This window comes from Oryzias melastigma, linkage group LG11, assembly GCF_002922805.2.
Source record: "Oryzias melastigma strain HK-1 linkage group LG11, ASM292280v2, whole genome shotgun sequence".
Classification (NCBI taxonomy): domain Eukaryota; kingdom Metazoa; phylum Chordata; class Actinopteri; order Beloniformes; family Adrianichthyidae; genus Oryzias; species Oryzias melastigma.
In genome coordinates, this window is record NC_050522.1 from 14,331,651 (window position 1) to 14,357,665 (window position 26,015).

The 26,015-nt window shown below is 35.3% G+C and overlaps 2 protein-coding genes across 4 annotated transcripts in view; one reads left to right on the forward strand and one right to left on the reverse strand.

Annotated features, from left to right (window-relative positions):
- Window positions 1–733: 733 nt before the first annotated feature.
- On the reverse strand, window positions 734–8,422 carry LOC112137700 (syntaxin-12). The gene is made up of 10 exons (XM_024260125.1): window positions 8,273–8,422; window positions 7,574–7,710; window positions 6,838–6,907; window positions 5,691–5,790; window positions 5,019–5,156; window positions 4,640–4,683; window positions 3,311–3,416; window positions 3,152–3,224; window positions 1,463–1,545; window positions 734–1,388 (listed from the first exon to the last, which is right to left on the reverse strand). The coding sequence occupies exons 2-10, from the start codon at window positions 7,668–7,670 to the stop codon at window positions 1,296–1,298; spliced, it is 804 nt and encodes a 267-aa protein (XP_024115893.1). The 5' UTR covers window positions 7,671–7,710; window positions 8,273–8,422; the 3' UTR covers window positions 734–1,295.
- Window positions 8,423–15,304: 6,882 nt separating this feature from the next.
- The window catches only part of si:ch211-57n23.4 (immunoglobulin superfamily DCC subclass member 3), an 18,118-nt gene continuing 7,407 nt past the window's right edge, over window positions 15,305–26,015 (forward strand). For 2 of the 3 annotated variants that reach the window (XM_036214277.1, XM_036214278.1), the window contains exons 1-5: window positions 15,305–16,146; window positions 20,267–20,572; window positions 22,029–22,173; window positions 22,552–22,682; window positions 23,470–23,850. In XM_036214277.1, coding sequence (XP_036070170.1) covers window positions 16,098–16,146; window positions 20,267–20,572; window positions 22,029–22,173; window positions 22,552–22,682; window positions 23,470–23,850 — 1,012 coding nt within the window. In that variant the 5' untranslated portion in view covers window positions 15,305–16,097. The remainder of the gene's footprint in view (window positions 16,147–20,266; window positions 20,573–22,028; window positions 22,174–22,551; window positions 22,683–23,469; window positions 23,851–26,015) is intronic. The other variant, XM_024260631.2, reaches the window with a different exon arrangement.

The window sequence follows — 26,015 nt, forward strand, 5'->3', positions numbered from 1 at the left end:
AAATTATCCAAAAACATTAGCATGTTGCTAAAATATTAGCTAAACTCCAATTTTTTGACAATTGCTATTATAATAATGACAATAAATTTGATTTATGTAGCGCTTTTAAAGGCTACTCAAAGATACAATTAGTATTATTATTATTAAAAAAATTACAAAAGAATAAAACACAGCCCATGAATATGTTTAAAGACTTGTTGCTAATATACTTAAAACTTTTGAAATTTGAAGACTTTCTAATTCATTTCCTATGGGGCATATTTTGCTCAATATTTTAAAAACTATAAAGTTTATGAATAGTAAAAATAGAAGCAGTAATGTCCTGATAGAGCAGAACGTTTTGATACCAAGAATGGTAAGGTGTAACTGTGTTTATACGTGCCAAAAACGTACGGAAAGGAGCAGGAGAATCAATAATGTGAATGCTTACTAAGCAATCACACAATTTAAATGAGGCTGGCATCTGAAGCAAGGAAATATTTTTCACTAAAGAAAGTTTCTGTCTGACTCTGATATTAAAAAATGTGCATTTTTTGGTGCTAAACGCTCACAGCTTTGTTCAAATTCACTACACTCCAAATAATAAAGTAACAACTAATCGACTATTAAATTAGTCGACTAATTTAATAGTGGTAGCTCTAATCCTGGTTGAAACAAACATTACCAAAAAAAGATCACGTCATGAACGACGGGAAATTCTGCTAAATGATTTATAAAAGTAGAAAAGAACACGAGCGCTTATGATGTTTATTGTGCATACTGTAAGGAGTCACAGAAATGAATTTTATACACCGTGTATGAAAACAGCCTTTTAGTTCAGTGCTGGAAACAGACATGGATTGTTCAGATGTTTATCATTTACAACATGTACAACCAACTGCTATAAGATTCTGTTACAATGAGAGAATGAAGCGTTCTTAAAACAGCAGAAACAAAACAGAAATCACCTAAACAAAATGCATTATTTCATTAAAAATACATTAGTAATTAGCATTAGTGTGGTAAATAAGATAAGGGAGGAGTCAGTACATTTAAGGAGTTTCATAAATTAGACAGTATTGTGTTGTCTGTTACCTCTTCAATCACAGACGAAATAAATTCTTCAACTACTTTACAAATAAACAGACCGGATCCTTTCAGATGAAATGTTCACATTGACTGTGGCACAACCCCCTCTCTCCTGATCTCCTGACGGTTTTCATCTTTTTCCTCTTGCAGTTCCAATCGAGTGCTATAAAGGTGGGAGGGGGCGGGGGTAAAATGGAGTGTTGGACCACCGAACGTGTGACTTCAGCTCACTTGGACGCCCACCAGATGAGGAGGGCGAGGACGACGAGTATGACGGAGCAGATCAGAGCAAAGATGCACATCTTCTTTCGAGACTTTTGCTGCGGGGCGGAGAAACAGAAAAGGTGAGCTGGAGCCTGCGGCGGCTGTGGAGGAGGGGCGGGGCCAAGCTCACCTGATAGTGTGCCGCCCTCTGTAGCTGATCCCTTCCTCGCTCGACGTGAACCTCAGCGTTCTCCACATTAGCTTCTATGCTATCTGCAAGTCAGAAGATACAGCATCGTCAACTGGAAAGTACCAACAGTTCCTTTAATGTACTATGATCACAACGTCCTACTTTGTCTTGAAGAATATTATTTATTCTGGTCAAACTCAATCACACAAGGGGCCAAAATCCAAAACACATTTTAGGTCACGGGCTGAACAGGATAAACATTCATTGATCACTGCAAAACTAAATTTTAAAACATAACAGACAAAACTTAATACAAGTTACATAATGCTAGTGTGAATGCTGTAAGCTGAATTTGGCAGCTAAAGATGCTGAAATTTACAGGTTAAAGACACTGAAGCTGATAGCTAAAAATGCTGGAGCTGAAAATGCTGAAGCTAATTGCTAAAAATGTTGAAACTGATAGCTGAAAACGCTGAAGCTGATAGCTAGCTAAAATATTAGCTAAACTCCAAATTAGCCTAAAAACCAAAAAAATGACTTAGGTTTGCCAAAACAGTTAGCATGTAACTAAAAAACTAGCTAAACTTCCAAATAGCCTAAAAAGAACTAAAAAGAAAAATCCTTAATTAGCCAAAACAGTTAGCATGTAAATATTAGCCTAACTCCAAAAACAGCCTAAAAACAAACCAAAAATACTAAATTAGCCAAAACAGTTAGCATGTAGCTGAAAACTAGCTAAACTTCAAAATATCTTAAAAAACTGAAAAAAGCCTAAATTAGCCAAAACAGTTAGACTTCAAAATAGCCTAAAAAACCTAAAACAAGAGCCTAAATTAGCCAAAACAGCTACTGTGTAAATATTAGCCTAACTCAAAAAACAGCCTAAAAAATAATAAAAAAATCATAAATTAGCCAAAACAGCTAGCAGGTCGCTGAAAAACTAGCTAGACTTCAAAACAGCCTAAAAAACTAAAACAAGAGCCTAAATTAGCCAAAACAGTTAGCATGTAAACATTAGCCTAACTCAAAAACAGTCTAAAAAACAACAAAAAAAATCCCAAATTAGCCACAACAGCTAGCATGTAGCAGAAAAATTAGATAAACTCCAAAATAGCCTAAAAATCTAGGTTAATGTTAAAATAGTCTAAAATGCTAGCAGAATGTCAATTGTTAAAATGTTAAAACTGCAACTTTTTTCAACATAATTAAGAAAAGGAATATTATTCCAGAATAAATCAACATAAACCTTAAATAATTTTCAATATTTTACTCTCCATAAAAATATGCTTTGTTAAAATTATGAAAACTGCTCGTACGAGCCGCTTTTCTCCTTCAGAATCTACTTAATCCCGTTGATCGTGTTAACGGTTGAAAAGCTACAGTACGTTAAAGATTTGGACTGAGAGACGCCTCTCCCCTCACATTCTAAACAGTACTTGCTGTTCCCAAAAAGCCAAAAATCCCATAGACGTCTATTTAAGAAAAAAAAACAGTTATTGATTTATATGTTACTTTTTCCAAAATGTCCAATAGGTCATGTGACACAAAAAGCTCTGATATCTATTTAACTATTGGTAATGTTAAAGGAAAATGAGCTGTGATGGAACTAAGAGGTTCAAAACAAGATTAAAAACAATCGTGTTATTTGGACGTTGTGTTTTCAAGTCGATTGTGGGGAATCTGACTCACCAATCATCTCTCCTTGGTCATGAATCATTACCGCCAAGTCCTTAAAGATCTGGTTTACATCCATGATGTCGGACTGAAATAAACAAAACACAAGAGTCAGCCTCCATTTCATCACCAAACACTAAAACTTGTCTTTAAGTGCACAGAGATCAGGCTCACCTCCAGCTGTCTGATGTTGGTTTCTCTTTCTCTGATCAGCTCCAGGTCCTCCTCTGTGATGGCAACATCTTCAGTTTGGATCGTCATCTGACCCAAGTCCTCCTGGCTGTAGACAAACAGGTCACAGAAAAAAAAACAAAAAAAACTTCCAGTAAAAGGTGGAATTTATCACAATAATTATGTGATTGATAGCAATAGTAGCACTAGAAATGTTATTCAAAAATGCAAATTCTTTTTTTTTATGGTTTTGAACATAATCTAAACATTTGTGCTAAAGATTTACTGCCAAAAATAATCAAGTCGTGGCAACGATAACGATCCTAATCAAGACATTTGAAAATCTATTTTCTGTGTAAGAAAACAAAAACTGTAAACATTGCGGTGGGCCGGCAAACAGGCATGTGGATGTTGTTAATGTAGAGAATGAAACCTGAAGTTGAGCAACAATCATGCAAAGTTCATTTAGTCTGATTTCAGGTCAAAATGATTCATATTTTCTTGTGATTTTATCTCTAGCTAAAAGGAGCCAAAGTGACTCATCAAGAATAGTTGGGTAAATGAAGCTGGAGGCCATGTGTTTGTATTTTAGTGAAGTTCTCGAGATGCAACTGAGAGCTTAAAGATCTAGAAGTTGCTTTATTCACCATTAATTTACAATAGATAAATCTCTGTTTTTTTCTTTTTTTTATCTAACTGTTTTACCGTTTCTGCATGTGAGTTCCTTTAAAATAAAATCTATTTTTAGGTTTCTACTCATTAACCACACCCTCATGTGAACATCGACTGGCGTCCGGTGAGAGTGAGGTGAACACGAATGGTTAGCTGCTGAGGGAACTGAAAATGGAGAAATGAAAACCGCAGCGTTGAAACCAGAACATGTGACCAAGACCATCTGTCTCAGTGATTGGCTAAAAAATAAAAAATAGGCACCTGGTCACCACATCCACTATATTCTCTGTTCTCTACAAGAAGTGTGTTTGATGAGATTTCAACAATATTTATTTAAAATGTCTTTTTTTCCAGAATAAACTCAGTTCATTTTCACATTGAAATGTACATGATAAAGAACTGTCCAGAAATGGCTTTTTTGCAACAATGTTAACCTAAAACTTTAATTTTGGAGCCAAGATAAATGAAAAAAACGTGTCAAAAAATGTCATTTTTGATATGCCAACTGGAAGCACTTTAATTCACGAGTCTGCTTATTTTAGATAAAGGTTTTGATAAGGAAATTGTGGTCAAGATTTTTTGGACTAAATATAACAAATATTTCTTTTCATTGTGAAAGTAAAGAAGTGCGTACAGGTAAACCCTAGGAGAATGACTTACTTATCAAAAGAGACAAGCTTTTCATCTCGAAAACCATCTTCATTCTGAAAATAGGAAACAGAGACTATAGTTAGTCAGCAGGTTAAAGAAACAAGATTGAAGCTTTGAGTCTGAGGAGGAAACTGAAGGTTTATGTTATTTTACTTCAAACAAAACAAGAATCTTCACCCAAACTGCTAAATCACTGCTTGTTTAGGCTGATCAGTATGTTAGAATATTTACATAGTTTAAGCATCAAATATTTTCAAAATAAAACAATTATAATCTTAATTTGGACAAAAATGTTGATGTTTAACAGATAAAATAAGGAACATTGTCATTGATTTATTTTTTTAACATGTCCTGGTGTTGAGTGACTTCATCTCCGAGTCGGACTCACTGAGAGGCGGGATCCAGCTCTTGCTCTGGCTATGGACTCTCGCTCTTTCTCTGCTGCGCGTCGCTGAACCGCCTGGAAGTTGTTGAGCGCCGCTGAGAAATCATTCATGAGCCGGTCTCTCTGAATCTTCTGCTGCCTCTGGACAGAGCGGGGGGACACGGAGCGGGTAATGAGACACGGCGTTTCACTCGTAATTTAACCAACTTTAACGAGATCTTAAACTAAAGGAACAAAATGGAAAATAAATACAAAGGAAGATCCTAAAATGAGGAATTTGAGAAGAAAAAAAATCCTAAAAAAATAAATAATGATAGTGGAGACTTGATCTTTGGTCCACCCATTTCTAGGACATGTTTGACTTTACCCAGGGACCATGACACTCAGAAAAATGCAATATATTGAAATGTATGTGAATACTTTTGATCACCCAGCGATAGTGCTCTACAGTTAAAAAAGGATTTAAGAAGATGGATTTCAGCTGCACCTTTTTAAAATCAATGTAATTAAAAATGTGTGAAATTCAAAATACTTGAGTTTATTTTATTTATTTATTTTAAATGCTGCTGCACATAAGAAGATTTGGAACATTCCAGTCAGGGGAGACTGTTTTGAGTTAATCTCCTTGAATAGGATTCATTCCTTATGCAGGTGTTTTAACAAATGCCCACTTACTTGTTCAGAGGGGGACAGAGGTGCAGGGATGGAGCCGAGCTCTTTAAGGTGTTTGTTGGTTTCCTTAGCGAGCTGGTTAGTGTAGTGCTGGATCTGCTGCCTGACGAGAGAACAGAAACAGGACTGAACATCAACCTGAAGAAGAAGACTGTAGACTTAGACCAGAGCTCTGTGACCTGAGGCTCCAGAGACACATGCACCTCTTTTTTTATGTAATCCACTACTGTTACTGCATCTATAAATTACTTTAATTATCAAGTTATTTAAACTTTTAATTTTATAAATAACTTTTATTTGAAATAAAAGTTTTTCTATCACCTCTTAAATAGATGAAAACTTTAAAGACCCACTCAGATGAATGAAACATTTTTGTTGCACCAGTAAAAACAGGTTGGGGATATAAGCTAGTGAAAGACTGTAAACAGAGAATTCTCAGTTATGGGTGACGGGAAGGGGGCGGGGTTGCTCCACTCCAACAGTCACGTAACTCAGAGGCAAATTTCCAAGGAACTCCTGGCGATCTGCAGAAACCACTCCAAGAAAACAACGTTTTTTTTTATATTTTGGCTAAAAACTGCATCATCATAATTAAAAGACCATTGTGAACGCTTTGAAAATAGCTCAAAAATGATCGGAGTGAGTCTTTAAAATTCCTCGCACAGTGGAAACACACCATGGAAAACTATGTCACACGTTTATGTAGAGTTGGAAAAGATGCCAGAGATTATTGGAATTTACTTTACAGCCACCTGCAACAATCAGTGAAGGTCATCAGAGTCAGGAGGACTCTTAGGTCGACAGAAGTTAGCTCTGTCACAGCTTCAGCGAAGGATATGAAAGGTTTCTCCAACCACAGTCAAAGATTAATAACAGCGTGTGCATGAAATACATGCAAAGCAAAGTGGTTGTTTTTTTAAAAATTGTCTTAGACATGAGTCAGGGGGCTTTAAAAAGACATGTCAATGTCAAGTTACTGTTTAAAAGGGGAGAAATGTTATTCATGTAACTGACTGCTAACTTTACAATGAAGTGTGGATATGTCTGTAATACATAGAACCTTGTAGGGAGGTTATTGCAAATAAAAACATCTCAGTTTCCCTGGGTTTTCATTGAAACCGGAGAAAAATAACAAAGAATGATGGCATACAGACGATCCTGGAGTTCACTGGAGTCCTGGCTCGTCCCTTGCTGATTCACCATCGACTTTATCTGTGCAGCTGCCAGGAAAATAGAAAAAGTCTTAATCTACAAACCTTTTTGAAGGGATCATCTGTTAGCACCAATATCAAACAACAACACAAAAGAGCTAAAAAATAAAATAAAATAAAAAACAACTCAAAGAATCACATTTTGTATATCCTCCTGACGACGAAATGAAAATTTCTCCCCTGAAGGACATTTCTAAACCTGAATATTTCCCAACCATTGCTAATTAACTCATGTTGGTATCTACAGAGAACATTTGAGTTTTTTCAGTGATACTAAATCTGAAGAATTTGGACTCTAGGAATTTGATGCATTATTTTTAACATATTTTTATTTTCTGAAACTCAAGAGGTTACACTTGTATTGATTAAAAAATCACCTGAAATTATGACAAAACCAAATTAAAAGAATGTAACTAGAGTTTTATACAAAAAGGTGATTTTTTTTATTGTACACATCTAAAAAATAATGAATAACCTGAACATTTATATTACTGCATTCTCCTGAAAGTGTTGTAAAAAAAAAAAAAAATTAGCCAAGTCGTTTGCTTTTTTTCCCTTCTTTCTGAACAGCCCATGAGAAGCAGCAGATCATCACGATTCTCCAAAGCATTCTCACATGACTCCTTCCTGGGTCGCTGACTACAGGGTCTCAGCCCGGAGCAATGGAGGACTCACTGTTCTGTGTGATCTTCTGGATGTTGGAGCTGCATGTCTGAATGAGGGAGCCAAAGTCCCTCGGGACTGGGCGGAACTCCGCTTTGCCGTAAGACATGTTTGAGGAAAGAAGGCTTAGCTTTGTTGTTGAGCTAAAACTGCAAACAAACCCACACAAAGAGAGAAAAGACCACAATCTGTTATGGAACATTAACACTTCAATAAAACTCCAAATGTAGGTCAGAGGGAGTATGAAAACACGTTCTAAAACGATTTCAACAGCAAAGACTAAGCTGACATTTATTAAAATCATAATAAATATAGAATATGGACCGTGAAAATACAGACAAGCCCGTCTAAAGTCACTAATACTTGGCTGATTTGGCATGACGTGGACTCTAAGATTCGTTAGCTTATTTAAATAATTAGCAATTGTTGAATTATAGACAAATGTGAAACAAAAAGTTAACATAACAATAGCGTGTAGTGCATCTAAAAGAATGTCACTTAAACGGCCTTCTGCTAACGGAATTTTACAACACAGACATTCCCAGAAATTAGCGGAATATGCTAGCGTGTTAGCTAAACATGCTAACTTCTCAGTGTTAGCGTATTTATTACAAGTTCGTTTCGTTTCTATTTTAAAGATGCGTTCAATTAACTATTGGAAACTAAGAAACAACACCGAAACGAGGTCATTGGCGTTTATGTTATACTTACATATAATTCAGCTGAAGAAACAAATTCTCGCCCTTCGACCAGGTCTAGTTCCGGATTGAGCTGAGATCACCGAGCCCTACTTCCTCTGACAACCAATCAGGTCACGCAGTGGAAACCAATCCGCCAATCAGGACGCAGCAGTGTGCCCGGGTCCTGTGAGCAGCCAATCCAAACTGAGCATTGGATTTCCAGATGTGTGACGTTGGTTGTTGACTAATCTAAAGATGGGAAAGGAAATAAATAATAAGAAGAAAAAAATATGAAAACAAAATGTACATAAAGAGTACTGGAATATGATTAAGGTGGAGAACCTCAACTATATTTTGGGTCAACAGTTCAGAGCAACAGATGGAGGAAATAGGAAAAGGGTTTAGACAAATATATTAATCATTTTTCGTTTATTGCAGAATTGCAGTTAACAATAAAATGTTGTTCATCATATGAATACATAATTACACAAAGATAATTTTTTGCAGTGTTTTAATATGAAACAATGGAGCATATTAATGACCAAACAAGAAAGAAAGTGTAAATGACTAACAGAAGTTCTGCTGTCCAAATAATGATTCATAGTTACTGAATGTGACTTATGTTGCATAGATTTATATAGTATTAAAATAAATTTAATTTGACAGAATTTAAAACTAACAGACGATTTAAGATATAGAGCAGAGCAGGAAAATGACAAATAAAACACTTGGGAATTATAAAGAGTAATATAAATATTTAAAAATAGAACCAAGATTAGTTCAGATACTGAAAAAAAAAAAAAAACAGGCTACCTTTCATTTTTCATGGTTGGATATTTAAAGCAGCATGATGACGATGTTCTTAGAGTTTAACAGATCTAGTTGTCATACCTAAAACAACCACTAGATGGAGCACACCAACTGCTGAGATCAGGGTAGATAGCAGGTTTAAGGAAAACGAATCTACTGCTTATAATAAACTAAAACTAGTATTTAATAATTTTACGTTTTTATATTTTAACTCACAATACCAGATGGAAGAGCCTGTCTTTTATTGAGAACGTACATCTTTTATTCTTATATTGCATAACCAGAAGACAATAGAGGAAAATCTTTACAGTACTTTTAAACATTTATGTTATTGCATTTTAAAAAAGACATTCCCGTGTTGGTTTGTTTGCAACTATGTTCTGAATTTCTTCTTTTTTTAACCTGATGTAAATTTCCTTTAATGTTTTGTTACTGTGGTTGTTGTACACTTTTTGTGAACTGTCCTATTTCGTAAACATCAAAGACATGGGGCTTATTGTATTTTTTAAATGCTAAAAGATATATATATATCTTCAAGCAGTCTGTTCAACATAGAGATTTTCCATAATTAGTTTGTGGTGCAGATAAACCAGTGCTGTGGATTTCTGGAGGCGCCACTGCCTTCATGACCGGGTGATTGAAATTAATCCGCACAAAGGGGGAAAAAAAAGTTTGCCGCGGTGAAATAAACAAGCTGTAATGGCTGCAACACATGAAAAATCATTTTAATACATAAATATTGATCAATAAGTTCAGTTTGTTGAATAATTACCAAATAAGATCAGATTACACTCAGACTTACTTTCTGTTCTGCTACATTTGAATATGAAATATGAACAAGTTTTTAAATAAATATTGGGAAAGCATGTGAATGGTAAAGCTGGTATATTTGTATAAATGTACGTGTTTGTGTGTAGATCTTTGTGTGTGTTTCATTATATGGACAGATGAAAAACAGAAAAAATGGTACTTGATTTCTGTTCTGAAATAGTTCATATTAAAGATTAAAATTAACATATATTGTTAGGGGGTAGGATTAAAAAAGGTTTTTAAAACTTCTTCATATTCCATTTCGAACTACATCATTGAAGTGTAATATCTTTTATTTATAATTTATATAAACGTAAAATTTAAATGGGTCAGAAATTCAACATAAAAAAATTCAGAGTGAAAAACTTCGCCCAAACAGTGTAGCAAGTTCCTGCGACGGCGATGGATCTGCTCCAGCTCCTCCAAAAGTAAAAGTTGAATCAAATACCTCAGACACATTTCGAGCTTCACACGTTCAAGGAAAATAACCAGCAAAGCTACACCTACTTGTGTTTTGTTCAATTAAATTATAAAAAGATAAAAATAAAATAATGATTTTTTTAAGATAGAAAATATTTTTGGGAGCATAAAAATTGGCTGTTTAAAGAGCAAGGGTTGAAAAAAAATTCAGGATAAAAATTCGGGGATTAAAAAAATCAGAAAAAAATTCAGATGTTAAAAGAATTCAGAAAAACAAATTCAGAGGTTAAAACAAATCAGAAACAATTTCAGAGGTTAAAAAAATTCAGGAAAAAAAAATCCGAGGTTAAAAAAATTCAGGAAAAAAAAATCAGAGGTTAAAAAAATTCAGAGTCTGATGGAACTAAAAAACTTCCATACATCTGCAGTCAAAAGTTAAAAAGCAAGTGACTTAAAGAGGCTGAGATGGTGACACGGCTGGTTTTAGAGTCTGCACTGGGATGACCATTCACAGAAGAAAGTTTTGTAATACAAAGACGATCACAGAAAACCTTAAACATCCTCATTCTTACAGCCATTCAACAATAGACTCCTCAGATCTACTGCATTACTACAGAAATCTTTCAGCTACACTAAAAACATGAAATCAGCTACAAGAAATAATAAAGTGGTTAAACTTACATTGTTAAAAGATAAAAGTTTGTATAAACTGATGAGATTTCTTCTAATATTAAAAGATTTGATTTTCAGTCTTTTCAGTGTAAATTGCTTACTCTCATTGGCGTTGTGGGATGCATAACATCATCTTTTGCTGCTATAGTGTGTAATTTCCTTTTTTTTTGGTCAATTTTATATCACAAAGGTTTAGCTTTAAAACTTGTAAATACAACATCTACTGACTTATTAAACATAATATTAGTGTCTGTTGATGTAAGTCATTTAGGTTTTGCATAAAGGCCAAAATGTGTTTTTAAAGAGCAATTTTCCTACATTTATGCAGTGTTGCTGATAATTCTCAGATCAGAGGCATCGTTTTTGAAAGGCCTCGAAACAAAAAAGTTACTTTAAGTCCCAATCTGATTAACTTATGAGCAATTTTTGACAAAATCGCTCAAATTTTATACATACATCTACATTTTAATTTGAAGTGAAATGTATCGCACGACTGTCTGACAGTATGAGGATAAAGACAAAAAAGTTAGGAGGCTGAGTAGAAAAGACATTTTAATAAATATATAACAATCTAACTTACTCAGGGTCACAATAGTCCACAAAAGTTTAACCTCTCGAGACCCAAGCTAATATTTGAGTAAACACTCTAAACATGTAGTCAAGCTAAGTATAATTAACTGTTGTGGTAACCTAAAATGTTGTATGTGGACGCCAGGTCTCAAGAGGTTAAAGCAGGAGGGCCAAACTCAATCGCACAAGGAGCCAAAATCCAAAACATAGCTTAGGTCAAGGACCGAGCAGGATAAACATTTACTGAACACACTAAAACGAAATTTTTAAAACTTTGAAAAAGTAACTTTTTAACATAATTATGAACTAAGTACATAGCATTACCTGCGATAATGCTAGTGTGAATGCTGTAAGCTGAATTTGGCCGCTAAAGATACTAGTACTGATAGCAGAAGATGCTGAAATTGATAGCTAAAAATGCTGAAGCTAATAGCTGAAAACACTGAAGCTGATAGCCAGCTAAAATATTAGCTAAATGCCAAATTAGGCTAAAACAACAACAAAAATTAGGTTAGCCAAAACAGCTAGCATGTAGCTGAAATATTAGCTAAACTCCAAAATAGCCTAAAAATCTTAGTAAACACCAAAATAGTCCAAAAAGCTAGCAGAATGCTAATTTTTAAAACTTTAAAACCGTAGCTTTTCAAAATAACTATGAGTAATAAAAAGGCAGAATAAATCAACTTAAACCCAAATAACCTTTTACTTTAGATAAAAATATGTCTTGTTAAAATTATATTTTCAAAATAAGATAACATCGGGTCGATAATAGCAATAAAATAAAACAATATGGAGAGCCGTTTAGAATTACCCTGGGCCTTGACTCTAACTTTAACTGTAACTGTGGGTTAAAGAGTCCTTCAGAAGTGTTGATAATGTAAATTGTAAAGTTTCTTGTTGAGAAAGAAGAAACTGAGGCCCCACTGCAGGAAGAAGCTCCTCATCCTCTCAGTGTTAGCCTTCAGGGAACACAAACGTTTCCCTGACCTCAACAGAGAAGAGAGTCCTTTGTTGGGTTCCATGAGGTCCTTCCTGTTAGCTCTGGTGCAGCACCACTTGTTGTAGGGGGTCTGCAGGTCAGGGAGCTTGGTACGGATGGTGCGCTTGGCTGATTGAACCACCCCCTGGAGAGCTTTCCTGTCCTGTCAATATATTCCAGGTAGGCCATGTCATCGTCGTTGGAGATCAGACCCACCACCACAGTATTGGTAGCAAACTTCACAGTGGTGGAGCTGAAGGTGGCCACACAGAAGAAGGTATAACATGAGTACATCAGGGGGCTCAGAACACAACCCTGAGGGGCTCCAGTGCTGAGGATGAGTCCTTGTGAGATGACCGTACTCCCTGAGGTCTGTTTTGCATGAATTAGGATCCAATTGTGATATGATACGATCATTACTAGCACACTTGGTTCATTAAAAATTTGCTTTTTAGTAGTGGGTGGGACCACTGCCACGGAGCAACCCCGCCCCCCTTCCCCTCCCAAATAATCTTTTTTTTCATAATACACAAATATGCAATTCTGAGTTTAATTGTCTTTATATATATCAGAAAAATTTAACAAGAACACATTTAAAACACCCAAAACACAGTTTTCGTCATTCAAAACAGGTAGAAAACACAGGATTCTTGCAAGTTTCTTCAAGTTTATTTAAGACATTTTTAAGACCATACATTAAAAAAATTAAGACCAATTTTTCTGCCTGTTTTCCCGCCCTAGTGACAATGAAAATATGGAATTTCTTAAACAAACAGATATTCTGAATGTGAAATACAAATGAACAATGCAGTAAGAACAGAGCACAATTTTAAGGCTCACATATCAAAGACTTTTTAAAAGGGATTCTAAGGGATTGTTTCCAAATTAATAAATTCAATGCTTTTAAGACGTTTTAACAACCTGCAGGAACTCTGAAAGAGCATGCCGGTACTCAAATCTTTGGAGGGATGAGAACAGTTTCAGGTTTAAGTTGTGAACAATTCCACTGCATAAATATGACATTAAAAAGAATCACTGCTTTTGACTTTTGCTGTGTTAAAGAAACATTAATAAATTATGTAACTGCAGGTTTTCATTCATTCTCAGACGCTTTATGACCATAAATCGCACACGTCTTTCCTTCAGATTCACAGCTTTGAGCCTCTTGGATCAATAACTGTAATATAACATGTTATAACAATTACACATACTAACAAAGTTCTGACAAAAATGAAAAAAATCAGTGCACAAATGTGTTCTCATATCAGTTTGTAATGCTGTGTACAATTTAGTCTTACAAACGATTAATAAACAAATACCAACATTTCCTATCTGCTTTACATAACTTTTTAAGTGAAAAAGCGTTCAAAAGGTCATGAAACATTTTTAAAAATCCATTTTTTTAAGCTGAAATACTTTCAAAACTCGTTTTTTTTCTGCCACAATTTGCAGGATCTTATGAACAAACAGGAGTTTTGAGAGTTTATTTATGATTAAAGTGTTGAGAAATGACCGAAATCTAAGGTTAATTCAGTTCACGAAAAATGTTCCAATTTATTTGAACATTCACTTATTAAGAATGGGACGTTGCATATTAATGAACATTTAAAACGATTTTTTTTAATTTAACTGCAGGCTAATTTCCATCTGCAGTCCGCTGACAGGTTGATGTCACTGAAGAAATAAAGTCCGACAAACTACTCATAAGAATCTAAAATAGAGGTCAATTACAATGTACAAAATACAAATAAACTAAATTGAATATGGTTCTTTGGTAATAAAATGATCTGAAATTAAATCACAAAAATCTAAAATAAGGAAGCTGAGAGATTTAATTTTCCGTTCTCAAATTGAAACTGAGATTTAAGCATCTTTGGATTTTTCTGTCAGTTTTATTTTTATCCATAATGGAGAAAATTTGGATTTCAGGAACGTACTTTGTATAAGTTTACTAAAAGGAACTTTTGTTGTGAGCTGTTTTTGATTAATATGTTCAGAGGCCAGAGAACATTATTTCTTTAGTCAGTTTTCTTTTTGATTTTTTTCTTTTTTTGCTAGTAAAGCTTCAAAACTTTATGTTGTTAACTTTGTGACAGAAGTGAAACATCTGAGAGACTCATATTGACCATCTAAGATTCCCTGATGTTTCTGCGCACTCAGGCACTTTGAAAGAAGAAATTGGGTCAAAAAAGCGATTTTAGCTCATATAAGAAGAGAGGAGAATGCTGATCTGTTTCATATCTCATCATTTTGCTCAAAAATCATGTTTTGAGGAGCACTCTGTGCTATCTCAGCTTTTTGTCTTTTCACAGGCGACCTTTTTTTCCTAAAACCACAAACAGCTTCAGTAATCCACAAACATGGTCTTTATGTGAAACGAGGACATATATAAAATAGACAAACACTGACTGTTTAAACAAATTATAAAGAACTCAATATTTCTGCGATCATTAAAAAAAGGTTTGGGGGTCAAAAGAACCAGAGAACCATTGAAATTATCACAGTTTCAATTGTGATTTGTGGAAAATTCTGCATTTCTCTGCTCCAAAAGAAAAAAAAATTAGAATGAAAAGTGCTGACTCATCATTTGCAAGGAAATAAGTAAAAAATCCAACAGGATCATTAAAAGAGCATCCATCCAGTGAGGCAGAAGACATAAACTGTCACACTTTGACCTGATTTAGACACAAAATGTGGTCATTTTCAGTCAGAGCCTCACTTGATTGATAAATGTTAAATGAATAGACTTAAATATCTTCACTGCAGATGTAGAAATAAATAAATAATAATGGAGCTCAAAAAAGAGAAAAATAAAGAGATGTAAAACCAAAATTATGATAACTTTAAAGATCTGATTTTGTCATTTTAATAAGAACAGATGTACTGGATCTATGTTTTATATTCAGATATCTAAATGTATTTTACTGTATGGGTGACTGACTGCCGCAGTACGATTTCAATTACAAACTTATCTAAAATCTATTCCAACGTGCAGAAGATGCTTTGGAAGGATTTTGGTTGCCATGGATACTGTTTGCAATTTGTTGCAAACAGCTAAAGCAAACTAATACAGCAGCATGCAAACTTAATAGCAAAATTGCACGAATCCAAGATACTCTCTGGTCTCACAGACGATATTTCCAAGATGAATTCTGCTCGAACAAAGAGGCTCATCCCTCAGTGTGATGGAGAGCAGAGAGGTCCGCTCCGGCCACAGCTGGCCCACGGATTATGAAAGAGAAGAGGGGGAAGGCTTTCTGTTTACCATGAATATCAATCATGACGGTTCTGTCCCGAGCCCGGATTGGCTCACCGGAGACCAACCTTCCATCATTCATTGAGAACAATGACGCCGAATGACTAATAGGCTTCGTCCAGCCAGAGATGTCTTCTTCACTCTCTTCTGAAGGCAGATTGGGTCATGACCAGCAACCTCCAGCGAGCTCTGCGCTCAACCAAAAAGCAACCAAGATGCTTCAATGACTAAAGTTTGAGCAATTTATTCTCCATTGGATTACTTTTATTTTTGGGGATTTTTTTTTTTCTTGATGGTGATGAGCTTTAATTGAAGGAACTGAACGAAAGAAGACCAAAAATGAAGGCAGAGATCGTCCTCGTGTGTTGGGCAGCTTTCCACTGTCTGAGTAAGTGAAGCTTCTCTTGGGTTTCTGGTGTTTGTTAGAAGAACAAAACATTTTATTATGTCAATCATGAACCTTTAAATGAATTTGATGAATTTTCAGCTTTGGATGAGTAGAGTTGCAGCTCAGGGTAAAACATCTAATGCAGCACTTTGGTTGTGTTCTGCTAAAAAAACAGTCAGATTTTCAAGTTTTCTTTTTAAAAAAGGAGCTTTTATTTAGTACATTTTCATTTTTTTGCCTCAGTTTTCTGAAAACCACTGTTAAATTGGTGAGCAAGCAAAGAAACCAAAACATTTTTATTTCTGGAAGTGGACAGATGAAATATGTGAGAGGAAAATCTTCCATTAGGGTGTTTTTTAAAATATTTCTTTTCAATTCTAAATCCAGTTTAGCCATATTTCCAGAGGAAATTACAAAGTTTTGATTTGGTTTCATTATTTAACAATCGATAGTTATAAGGGAATAAAAAGTGAGGGTGACTTTGGACGCTGGGGGAGGACCAGTGCAGATGCTCCATCTTTAAGCAAAAGCTGGCTCCGATCTATGACCTGACGTGCTTTTGTTAGGTGGACTGAGTTGACTGAGTGTGTTGGGGGGTGGCCAGTAGATGCACAATAGCTCCCCCAAAAACAGCTTTGACCTTTGTGACCTGACCTTGACACTCATCTCCATAACACTGGCCCCTGTCTGCACCCACATCCAGACCTTATTAAGAGTCTGTGTCCAGAAGGTAACCCCCCCCCAGCTGCCCCGGCCTGCTCACACCCCACTTTGGAGTGTCCAGCATCCACTCACAGGAGCGACAATGGATCTCCATGTCATCCACAGTGGGGATACCAATGATCTAGTATCATATTTGCCCCTATTTGAACTTTTTATTTGGTATTCTTTATTGATGTTATGACTGTAAATTCTTAATAACTTTCACAATTGTTCTATGAAGTCAAAGTTACAGTCACACTTAAAAATGTTGGTCTAATCCTTACAGTTTGGGGACTTTAGGTGTAAAACTAAAAAAGTATGAAAAAAACTGAAGCTCTGGAGAAAAAAAACCCAAATTGAACTAAAATATAGTTTATTTCTTCATAAAATGACATTATAAGAATTTATATCTATATATAAATATATATTTGTTGCTGTTGCAGCAGATCGCATGACATAAATGATCACATTTGGTCCAAAAAAGTATTTTATTTTTCATGTTTTAAATGTAACTTTCCCCATCTAGTTTCAGTGTTTTCTGTCTTATCTTGTTGCTCTATCATGACTCACTAACAGGAAACTGTGCAACATGGTGCAGATTCCTCCTTGTGTTTTTGGATGTCCAGTCTGTTATTTGGGTGTTTAGTTTGACGTTTCTGAACATACATTTGTGGGTAATTATAACCTCTTTTCTCTCTGGTGCAGCAGACTTCACAACATTGACATTGGAAAATTTAATCGGGTGGATTTGGGGCGTTTTGGCAAACAATTAGCAGGAAAAAAAGGAACAGGAAGTGATGTTTACTGTGCTCTCCAAGGCCTGTTAATTGTGAGCTTAATATCTGGGGTTTTTAGGGAGAGTTATTGTGAGCACCTGAGTTTTTAGAGTTAAATCCTGAAACTTACAAAATAGTTTAATCCCCTTTCACCAAAACTTTGTTTTATTGAGATCTGCTAATATCAGTTAATCACAATGAACTAAATGTGATTTTTTTGTTAATCTTTGGTTGGATTATTTTTATGTAAAGACTCAAGAAATTCATGATAAGTTCTCTTACAAAGATAAGCAGGTGTTTTAGTTCATTGCTGCATAGCAATAAAGCAAACTTTAATTGAAAGACTTAAAGGAAAAACTCAAGTTAAACAAAAAAAGAACAAAATAACTTAAAATAAGTCAAATAAGTTCAAGTTCAACACATGAAACAATAAGAACAGTAACAAAATCAGAAAAAAAACTGATTCAAATACACTAATGAATTTGAGTGTATTTGTTAATTGTTAATCTAATAAATGAGAAAGCAATTAACTCACACTATGTGTTTTCAGGGAAGAATAGACATAAAAAACAGAAAACCAAAACAATTGAACATTATAGTGAAGCCTAATACTATAAAAACAAAATAATCAGACCAAAAACGGCCCCAATTATTATAGTTATGTTATGAGGAACTCTACTGTGACACATCAGAATGTTTCTTTTAAATTATCGTTAGGAATCCTGCTCCATCCTCCCACCCCCAACCCCTCCGCCTCAGGATCTCTGAATCTAATTACAAATCCTGAGGATTTGGTCAGCAAATGGGGGTTTGGGGGTTTATCTCAACAGAGCCAGGTGACCAGCGGTCGTCCAGTCGTCTCTGCTGACAGCATCTGTCGACTAGGATGACCCTCATTACAAAGGAAACAGATGCTCGTGTTTAAAAATGGTGGAATCATGTCTGGTCACTTGACACTAACAAATATGTCTAATAATAAAATCAAAATTATTATGAATGTTTAAATAGATTTGAAGACCAAATTTGAAGTATTTTATACATGCAAAAGAAGTCTGTCACATGTAAATTCTTCAATTCCTGCTGTTATAACTTATTTTTAGAAGTTCAGCTTATGTTTTTGAGAAAACATTACTTTAAAAAGTTGTCATTCCTTTTTTTATTTTAAAGTCAACAAATTTAATAATATCTGAAGCAAAAATCAGTTATTTTGCCAATATATCAAAAATAAACATACAAAGCAGAATAATTGAAGGTAAAATGATGCACAAGTTCGTTTGTTGAAGTGTTGAAGCTCATATCAACTATTATTTCTTAAGTTTTGACACTAAAAATGTGTAAAATGTGCTGAAAAAGTGATGCCAAAGTTGGCCAAATAACAATGGAGATTTGATGGCGGACAGACATTAATATCCTGCAAGTTCAAGTCCAATGGTGATTGTCACGACTGCACAGCTGGGAGGCAAAGCAGCCATTGTTATGAATCAGGGCACTTTGCATTTGAAGCCACTATCAGCAAAAAAACACAGACAAAAACTGGGAAAAGACTGGGGGTGTTGCCTGGGTCATGGAGGAGAGGACACAAGGGGGGGAGAAGAAAAGGTCCTGTGGCATGGGAAAGTCACCTCGGAGATGGGACTGAAAGGATGGAAAGGAGCACTAGGGGTCAGCTGGGTGAATAAAGAAGGAGCAGATGGCGCCCCAACACGTACGGCGGAGGATGGCAGGTTTAGCGAAAAGTCGCTGAGGGGTGGGTGCAAATATGCATAGTCACAATACCATTGTCTTTGGTGGCCCTCGCTTTGGTGCGGGCTCTTCGAACTTGACCTCGGCGGCACTCGTGAGGGTTCTCGTCTCGCTGTTGTTCCCTTCCACTGACCAAGTTTCTCATGCATGTTAATGTTTCTCAGCCCTCGTGGCTCAGAATGCTATAGCTTAATTGAATCTGTTGAATAGAACTCTACATATTTGAACTTTTAAGAAACTGAAAAGGCTTTTTTTAGCTGAAAGATAATGGCGAAATCTCAGTCTACACATTTTAGTTTGATTATGTGGAAACAGATAATAGATAGAGAGAACTTAACGTAGCAATTTTCCAAAACATGATAATAAAAGACAACAAATGATAAATAACACCAAATTAAGGAAGTATTCATTGTCTATGATGTGTTATAGTGAGTGTAATGGCTCTAATGTGCATAAGGATACATTTTCAAGCTTTCAGATACTTTCAAAACTTCCACCGGTCTCTTGTGTAACAGTGGTCGTAGTATTGGATTTGTTATAAAAACTAATAAGTTCTCAAGATGGATCTACGCATTATTTGTGTTACCATGAAACTATGGTATTTCATGTATTTTTTACTGATGTAAAAAAACAAGTTGGATGACCTGCAGACATTTTGTGAAGACATTGGTCACTGTAGGATGAATGAACTAAAAATAGATTCTTTGAAAAGCAAGATAAACCGCTTATTTGAATGCAAAGTCCTTCCATTTATACTTCATCCTGGACAAAGTATTATAAAATGCGTTTTTCCTAGTTTTCAAGAAAAATTGACTGATTGGATCTCCTTATTGTACATCAACTTATGACACTTACAATAAAATATCTCCTAATAGTTTTTATTATTTTTGAATCTGCAGGTATCTGCTGGGCCTCAGAGCTGACCTTCTTGCTCCAGCCCAGTGACGTGATCGCGGTGAGGGATCGGCCCCTTATGCTGGACTGTGCGGTGCAGGGCGAGGAACCGGTCTTAATTGTGTGGCACAAGAACGGAGTGCCCATACCCAACAGCCAACGGACTCAGATACTAGAAAATGGGACGTTACTGATCCAAAGATTCCAGAAGCGCAGAGACGGAGGTTACACGGACGCGGGCGACTATGACTGCGCCGTTCAGAGCAGATATGGTCTGCTGGTCAGCCGCAAGGCCAAAGTCCGGTTGGCATGTGAGTCTTTAATAGGGTCAGAACTACAAGTGGGACAAAATGCTTTCATTAATACATTGTACAGTCGTTTCATGAGTATCTGGGACATTGGATTCTTTTCCAATTTTACTAAAATCTTCTGTTTTCTAACACCAACCTTGTACTTTAGAGGATAAAAAATAAATAAATAAATAATTAAAAATAGTTAGTGAGTGTAGATAATTTGATGTAGCCAGGTCACTAGAGGTGTGTATTGGCAATAGTTTGGCAATATGATATGTACCGCGATGTGTGTCTCACGATATGTATCGCGATATGTCCTAAGACTGTATCAGAACAATTTTCACAAATTTTTTTTTTGAAGAGTATGACTTTGAAAAAAAGTTATCTTATTTAATGATAATTTAACGAAAAGCTCTGCAACTGAATCTCATAAACAAGTTACGTTTACCCACAAATTCATGGAGCTTTTCTTTTGGTAAATTTCTGTGCTGCCAATTAGCATTCAAGGGTTAAGGTGGAAAACAAAATTCAGACGTGAAACTACGTTTGCTCATATGAATTAACTAAATATCATCTTGTCAACATTTTAAATTGATAAAAGTATCGCCAAATTAATATATTGTGATTTATTGCCGAATTGATGTTTCCTGACACCCCTAGAGGTCACAGCATCATCTGCAAATACACAGAAACGTAGTAAAAGACAATCTTAATACTGTACCAATTTACAGACATATTTAGAAACTTGGTACAACAAAATTAAAAGTTCTCAAACCCCCCAGCATATTCATGTTACCAAAACTATTTGCATAGTTTCGTCTTTTTAGTGTGAGTTTTATCTATTGTAAATATCTATTTCTATTTCTATATTTATCTATGTACATTTCTCAGGCTGGGATCAATAAAGTATCTTTATCTTATATAATTAAAGAAACAACTGTGCTTCTATGTCTATCAGTATATGTTTCGTTTAAAGCACAGGTCATCTTTGTCACTTCTAGTTAGCATCATATTTGCATAAATATATAAATATAAAAAACACAAACAGAGCTCACACACTGACATAAAGCATTTTCTTTTGCTCTTTAATCATAATTTAAGTCTTTTAAGCTAAAATAAAAAAAACAGTTTGAACCAGGGACAACATCTTATATATCCACAACTCGACTAAACCCCCACCAAGTAATTCCATTAACACTCTGACACTAGTTATGGTAATCCAGGAGAACAAACCACCATCTACAAGTGGCCATCCAACAATGGCGTTAGTTGCCACGGAGATACGTTCTAATTTGCAGACTGTGTAGGGTGGATGTCCCAGAAGCAACAAAGCTGTTTTAGATCCAATTTTTGCACAAAAAAAAGTGCTAAAATATTTCAAATATCAATAATAAAGATAAATAGATGAATATGTTTTAAGTAACTGTTTAGTATAAACAAACGTTTGCTCAGCTTCCTGTATTTTGTCTTCCAGCTCTTCCAAAGTTCCACACTCATCCAAAGTCCATGTCCGTGGATGAGGGGGGTGTCGCTCGCTTCCAGTGTCAGATCAGCGGAGTACCTGAGGCCAACATCACCTGGGAGAAGGACAGACTGCCGTTAAATACTACTGACACCAGGTTAATACCGACATTTGAATCTACTTTTTTAAGCCATATTGTTGTTTTGTTGTCTCCTTTGGAACAACAAAATAGAACTTTTCATTCGGTTTTTTAGCTCCTCTACAGATTAATCACTGAAAATAAATTAAAAAAACACAGCGTTAAATTAAATTTAGACCAAATATACACTGTAATTTTACTTATTTCAGTCGTAACATTATAGTAGTTTTGTTTAAAAAGTCATAAAATGTTGATAATAAGCTTTAAAGTTCTTCATAAGTTAATGGTATATAGAAAACACCTGATTCAATTTACTATTGGAAACATATGTGATGATGAACTGAAATTTCCTTTATATTTTTGGATTCTTACCTCCACACTGTTCTTGTCGTCCAGGTACACGCTTCTCCCCATGGGGATCCTCCAGGTGACGGGCTTGAAGCAGGCGGACGCTGGAGTGTTTCGCTGTGTCGCCACCAACATCGCCAACACTCGCTTCAGCCAAGAGGCCACGCTTAACGTAACGGGTGGGTTGTGACCTGCTGATGTGTGGACGAGCAGATTTTAACAGCGTCTTTGCAGTCATGGGCAAAAAAAAATTAAAAGGGCGCATAAGAGCATTGTTTGAATAATACTTTTGGGCATTTCTGTACATGTTCTATGGTGCTCAATAAAAATTAAAAAGAAAAAAAAGTCGGTATTAAAAGTAAAATAAATCTTTTGGCAGTTTTTGTGCAGAATTTTCACAATAACTCAAATTGATTCAAATTGTTGAAACGTGTTTTGTAAGCTATTGCATCTAAACGTATTTAAATGTCAACTTCTTTAAACCAGATCAACCATTTAAACTTTACTTACAGAAGTTTTTAGAAAAGCATGTTTTGTGTTTTACTTAAATGTGATATACATTTTTTTTTTTCCATTTAAGCATAAAAACAGTAATTTGTAGCATCAAGTTTTGGGGTTTAACCCATAAGAACCCATAGTGACACCAATGTAACAGAAAAATACCAGAAATGGGTTCTGTGATCCGTTTGGTTTGTGGAGCATTCCACATAATTTTATTTTGAAGGAAAAAGGGGACTTTATGGGTTAAACTCTCTTAGTTCAAACCCTATTGAGGTCCTGATTCCATTTTTTTTGTTTTTTTGTGGGATTTTTTTTAATACTGAACTGTTCCTTTGCAGCTGACCGACATTACAAGGGTTTGAACTATAGTTTTAGCTTTTTTTAAAAAAAAAAGATTTTAAGAAAATCAGCTTTTTACCAAATTAGTCAAATGTTTGCATTCATAATTTTGCTCCACTCCTGCAGGGGGAGTTCCAAGAACCTACAAGGAGCCAGTCATCCTGTCTGGGCCCCAAAATCTTACCATCACAGTGCACCAGACAGCCATCCTGGAGTGCATCGCCACAGGAAACCCAAAGCCAATTGTCTCATGGAGCAGGCTGGGTACATTCACAGATCTAAACTCTTCTTTAGATGTGATTTTAAGCATTACTTTTGTTTCAAACTCTGCTTCTTTGTGCCCGTTAGATGGACGCTCGATCGGTGTGGAGGGCATCCAGGTTTTAGGCACAGGTAACCTGATGATCTCAGACGTGTCCCTGCAGCACTCTGGCGTGTATGTGTGTGCTGCCAATCGACCCGGCACGAGAATGCGGCGCACAGCGCTCGGACGCCTGGTGGTACAAGGTAAGACGGAATCTCTTCTCAGCTTTTACGTCACAAACACAAAGTTTTTCAGTATTTCTGAACCAGGAACGTGCACACTTAGGGCCCTAGGGGGGCTTGAGCACCAGCAATTTTTGCCTCATATTATAAAGTGACATTTTTTTTTATTTGCATTAATATTAATTGATTTTTGTTAGTGATACAAGAAAATAAATTCTCTATTCCGATATAGAACTAGAGTCGGATTGGGTTCAACTGTCAAAACCAGAAGTAGGACCCAAAATACAGTAAACTAGGATGATGGCAGAAATGTAAACATTTATTATGAAAAAACTAAAACAGAATCAACACTAAACCAAAAAATCCTCACAGCAACTATGACATTAACATTAAATGTTGTAAATAATGTCACCATTCTGGGAATAAAAGTTTTAGTAAAGTTTTATTGCTTCAGATTTGCTCTAAGTCTATGATAAAGTGAATGAACTCATGTTTACCGGTACAATAATTTTTTTTAGATCTTTCACCTACACTTGTCTCATAGTTGAGTAATTATCTATCAGAATTTTATTTTCCAAATTTGACTTAATTTCCATATTGTTTAAAGAACAAAAAAAATGTGTTTTTGATGCTCTTTTCTCATTTTGAGACCAGCCCCTCAAAAATCTCCAGTTCTGAAATGATCTCCAAGTCCTTAAAATTTGATGTTAAATCATCTTGGATCCAAAGATTCTTTTTAGTTATATTCTTAATTTTATGACAAACCCAGACTTTCTGCACATCAATCATAAATCTTTAGAACACATTCACATAGGGGTCTTTAACTAAGCCCCATGTGTTATTTTCACCTTTGACCTTTGGCTGTTAGTTAAGGGTGACACTCTTTGTGGGCTGATGTGTGGATCGGGCCGTTAAATTACTTTCCTAGACCATAATTTTTTGCAAATATTATTTATTCCTAAAACTCTTAGGTTGTTTTTAAAAGTGCTCCATGCAACCTGAATTAAATGTGCTTACTAATTCGACATAAGTGCTTTATTATTCAAAAATATATTGTTAAAGTACTGAAAGTATTCAAATTTAAGAGCATTTATGCAACAATTTATCATAATTCTTCAAATCTGCAAAATATAATTAATCTATACGTTAACTTTGACTGTTTTTCTTCATTTTTTTTTCATATCTGAGTGTAAATCTATGCAGTTTTCAGATTTTTTTCATTTTTTTGTTAGTGTGTGACTAAAATGTAAAAATATTTTTTAAAATTGTATTTTTGATGTTATTTTAATAACAGAAATTGAATTAGAGACATTATTTCTTTTGTAAAACATGTTACACAAAATAAAGACAATATAATATAATGTAAAAAATACATGCAAAAATGTAAAAAAAATCTAACATATGTAGTAAAATGCTATCTTAAAAATATTCATGATTAAATATTTGATAAAAATTCTGCCAATACATAAACTCCCAACTGATCCATACAGCAGGATATCACCGAAAGGACAATAATTTAAAAAAATGATGGTTTACAGGAAATTTAATTTAATCCTTATAGTAGCACAAACATTTATAGTCAAATATTTTACTGTTTTTCTAAACATCTTTATAGTGGCACTTCTGAACAAGAAAAATGCTTAAACAGTGAAAACAACATAATATCAATCCATAAATCAAAGGCGGCGGATGTTTGAGCTTTGTCTGATTATAACGCCCGGAGTGACGGTGAGGTCCACATGCGGAGAGGCGAAATGGGGGGATGTCTTGACGGTCAATGCGCGGTGCAGGTGGGGGTTGTTCTGCAGGGGGAGTGGTGCGGGGCTTTGACCTGCAACCCTTGACCCTGACAGAAGGGTTAGGGACAGATGCCTGTGCGAACGGCTGAGAAGAGGGAGGAAGGGAGGTCCCTAGAGTTGGGACACCGTAATAATAAAAAAAAGGAGGTGAAAGATAAATGGGGTGCGGTGTGTGTGCAAAGGTCAGGATCGAAGCAGTGGGGTTCTGGTGTCATCGTGGAAAGGGACAGTCCTGAATAATGTCATGTTTCTGAGTCTCTCTTTATCAAAAAACATATATATTTTTATATATATGTGTATATATACTGTATATATATATATATATATATATATAGATATGTGTATATTTATATCTATATATATATACACATATATATATGTTTTATA

Excerpts from the sequence above, each read along its gene's own strand:
- LOC112137700 (XM_024260125.1), bottom strand. The coding sequence starts at position 7,670 with ATGTCTTACGGCAAAGCGGAGTTCCGCCCAGTCCCGAGGGACTTTGGC. Across the intron at positions 5,157-5,690 it reads CTCTGTCCCCCTCTGAACAA|AGGCAGCAGAAGATTCAGAG; the intron begins GTAAGTGGGCAT and ends CGCTCTGTCCAG. Across the intron at positions 3,417-4,639 it reads AAGCTTGTCTCTTTTGATAA|CCAGGAGGACTTGGGTCAGA; the intron begins GTAAGTCATTCT and ends GTTTGTCTACAG.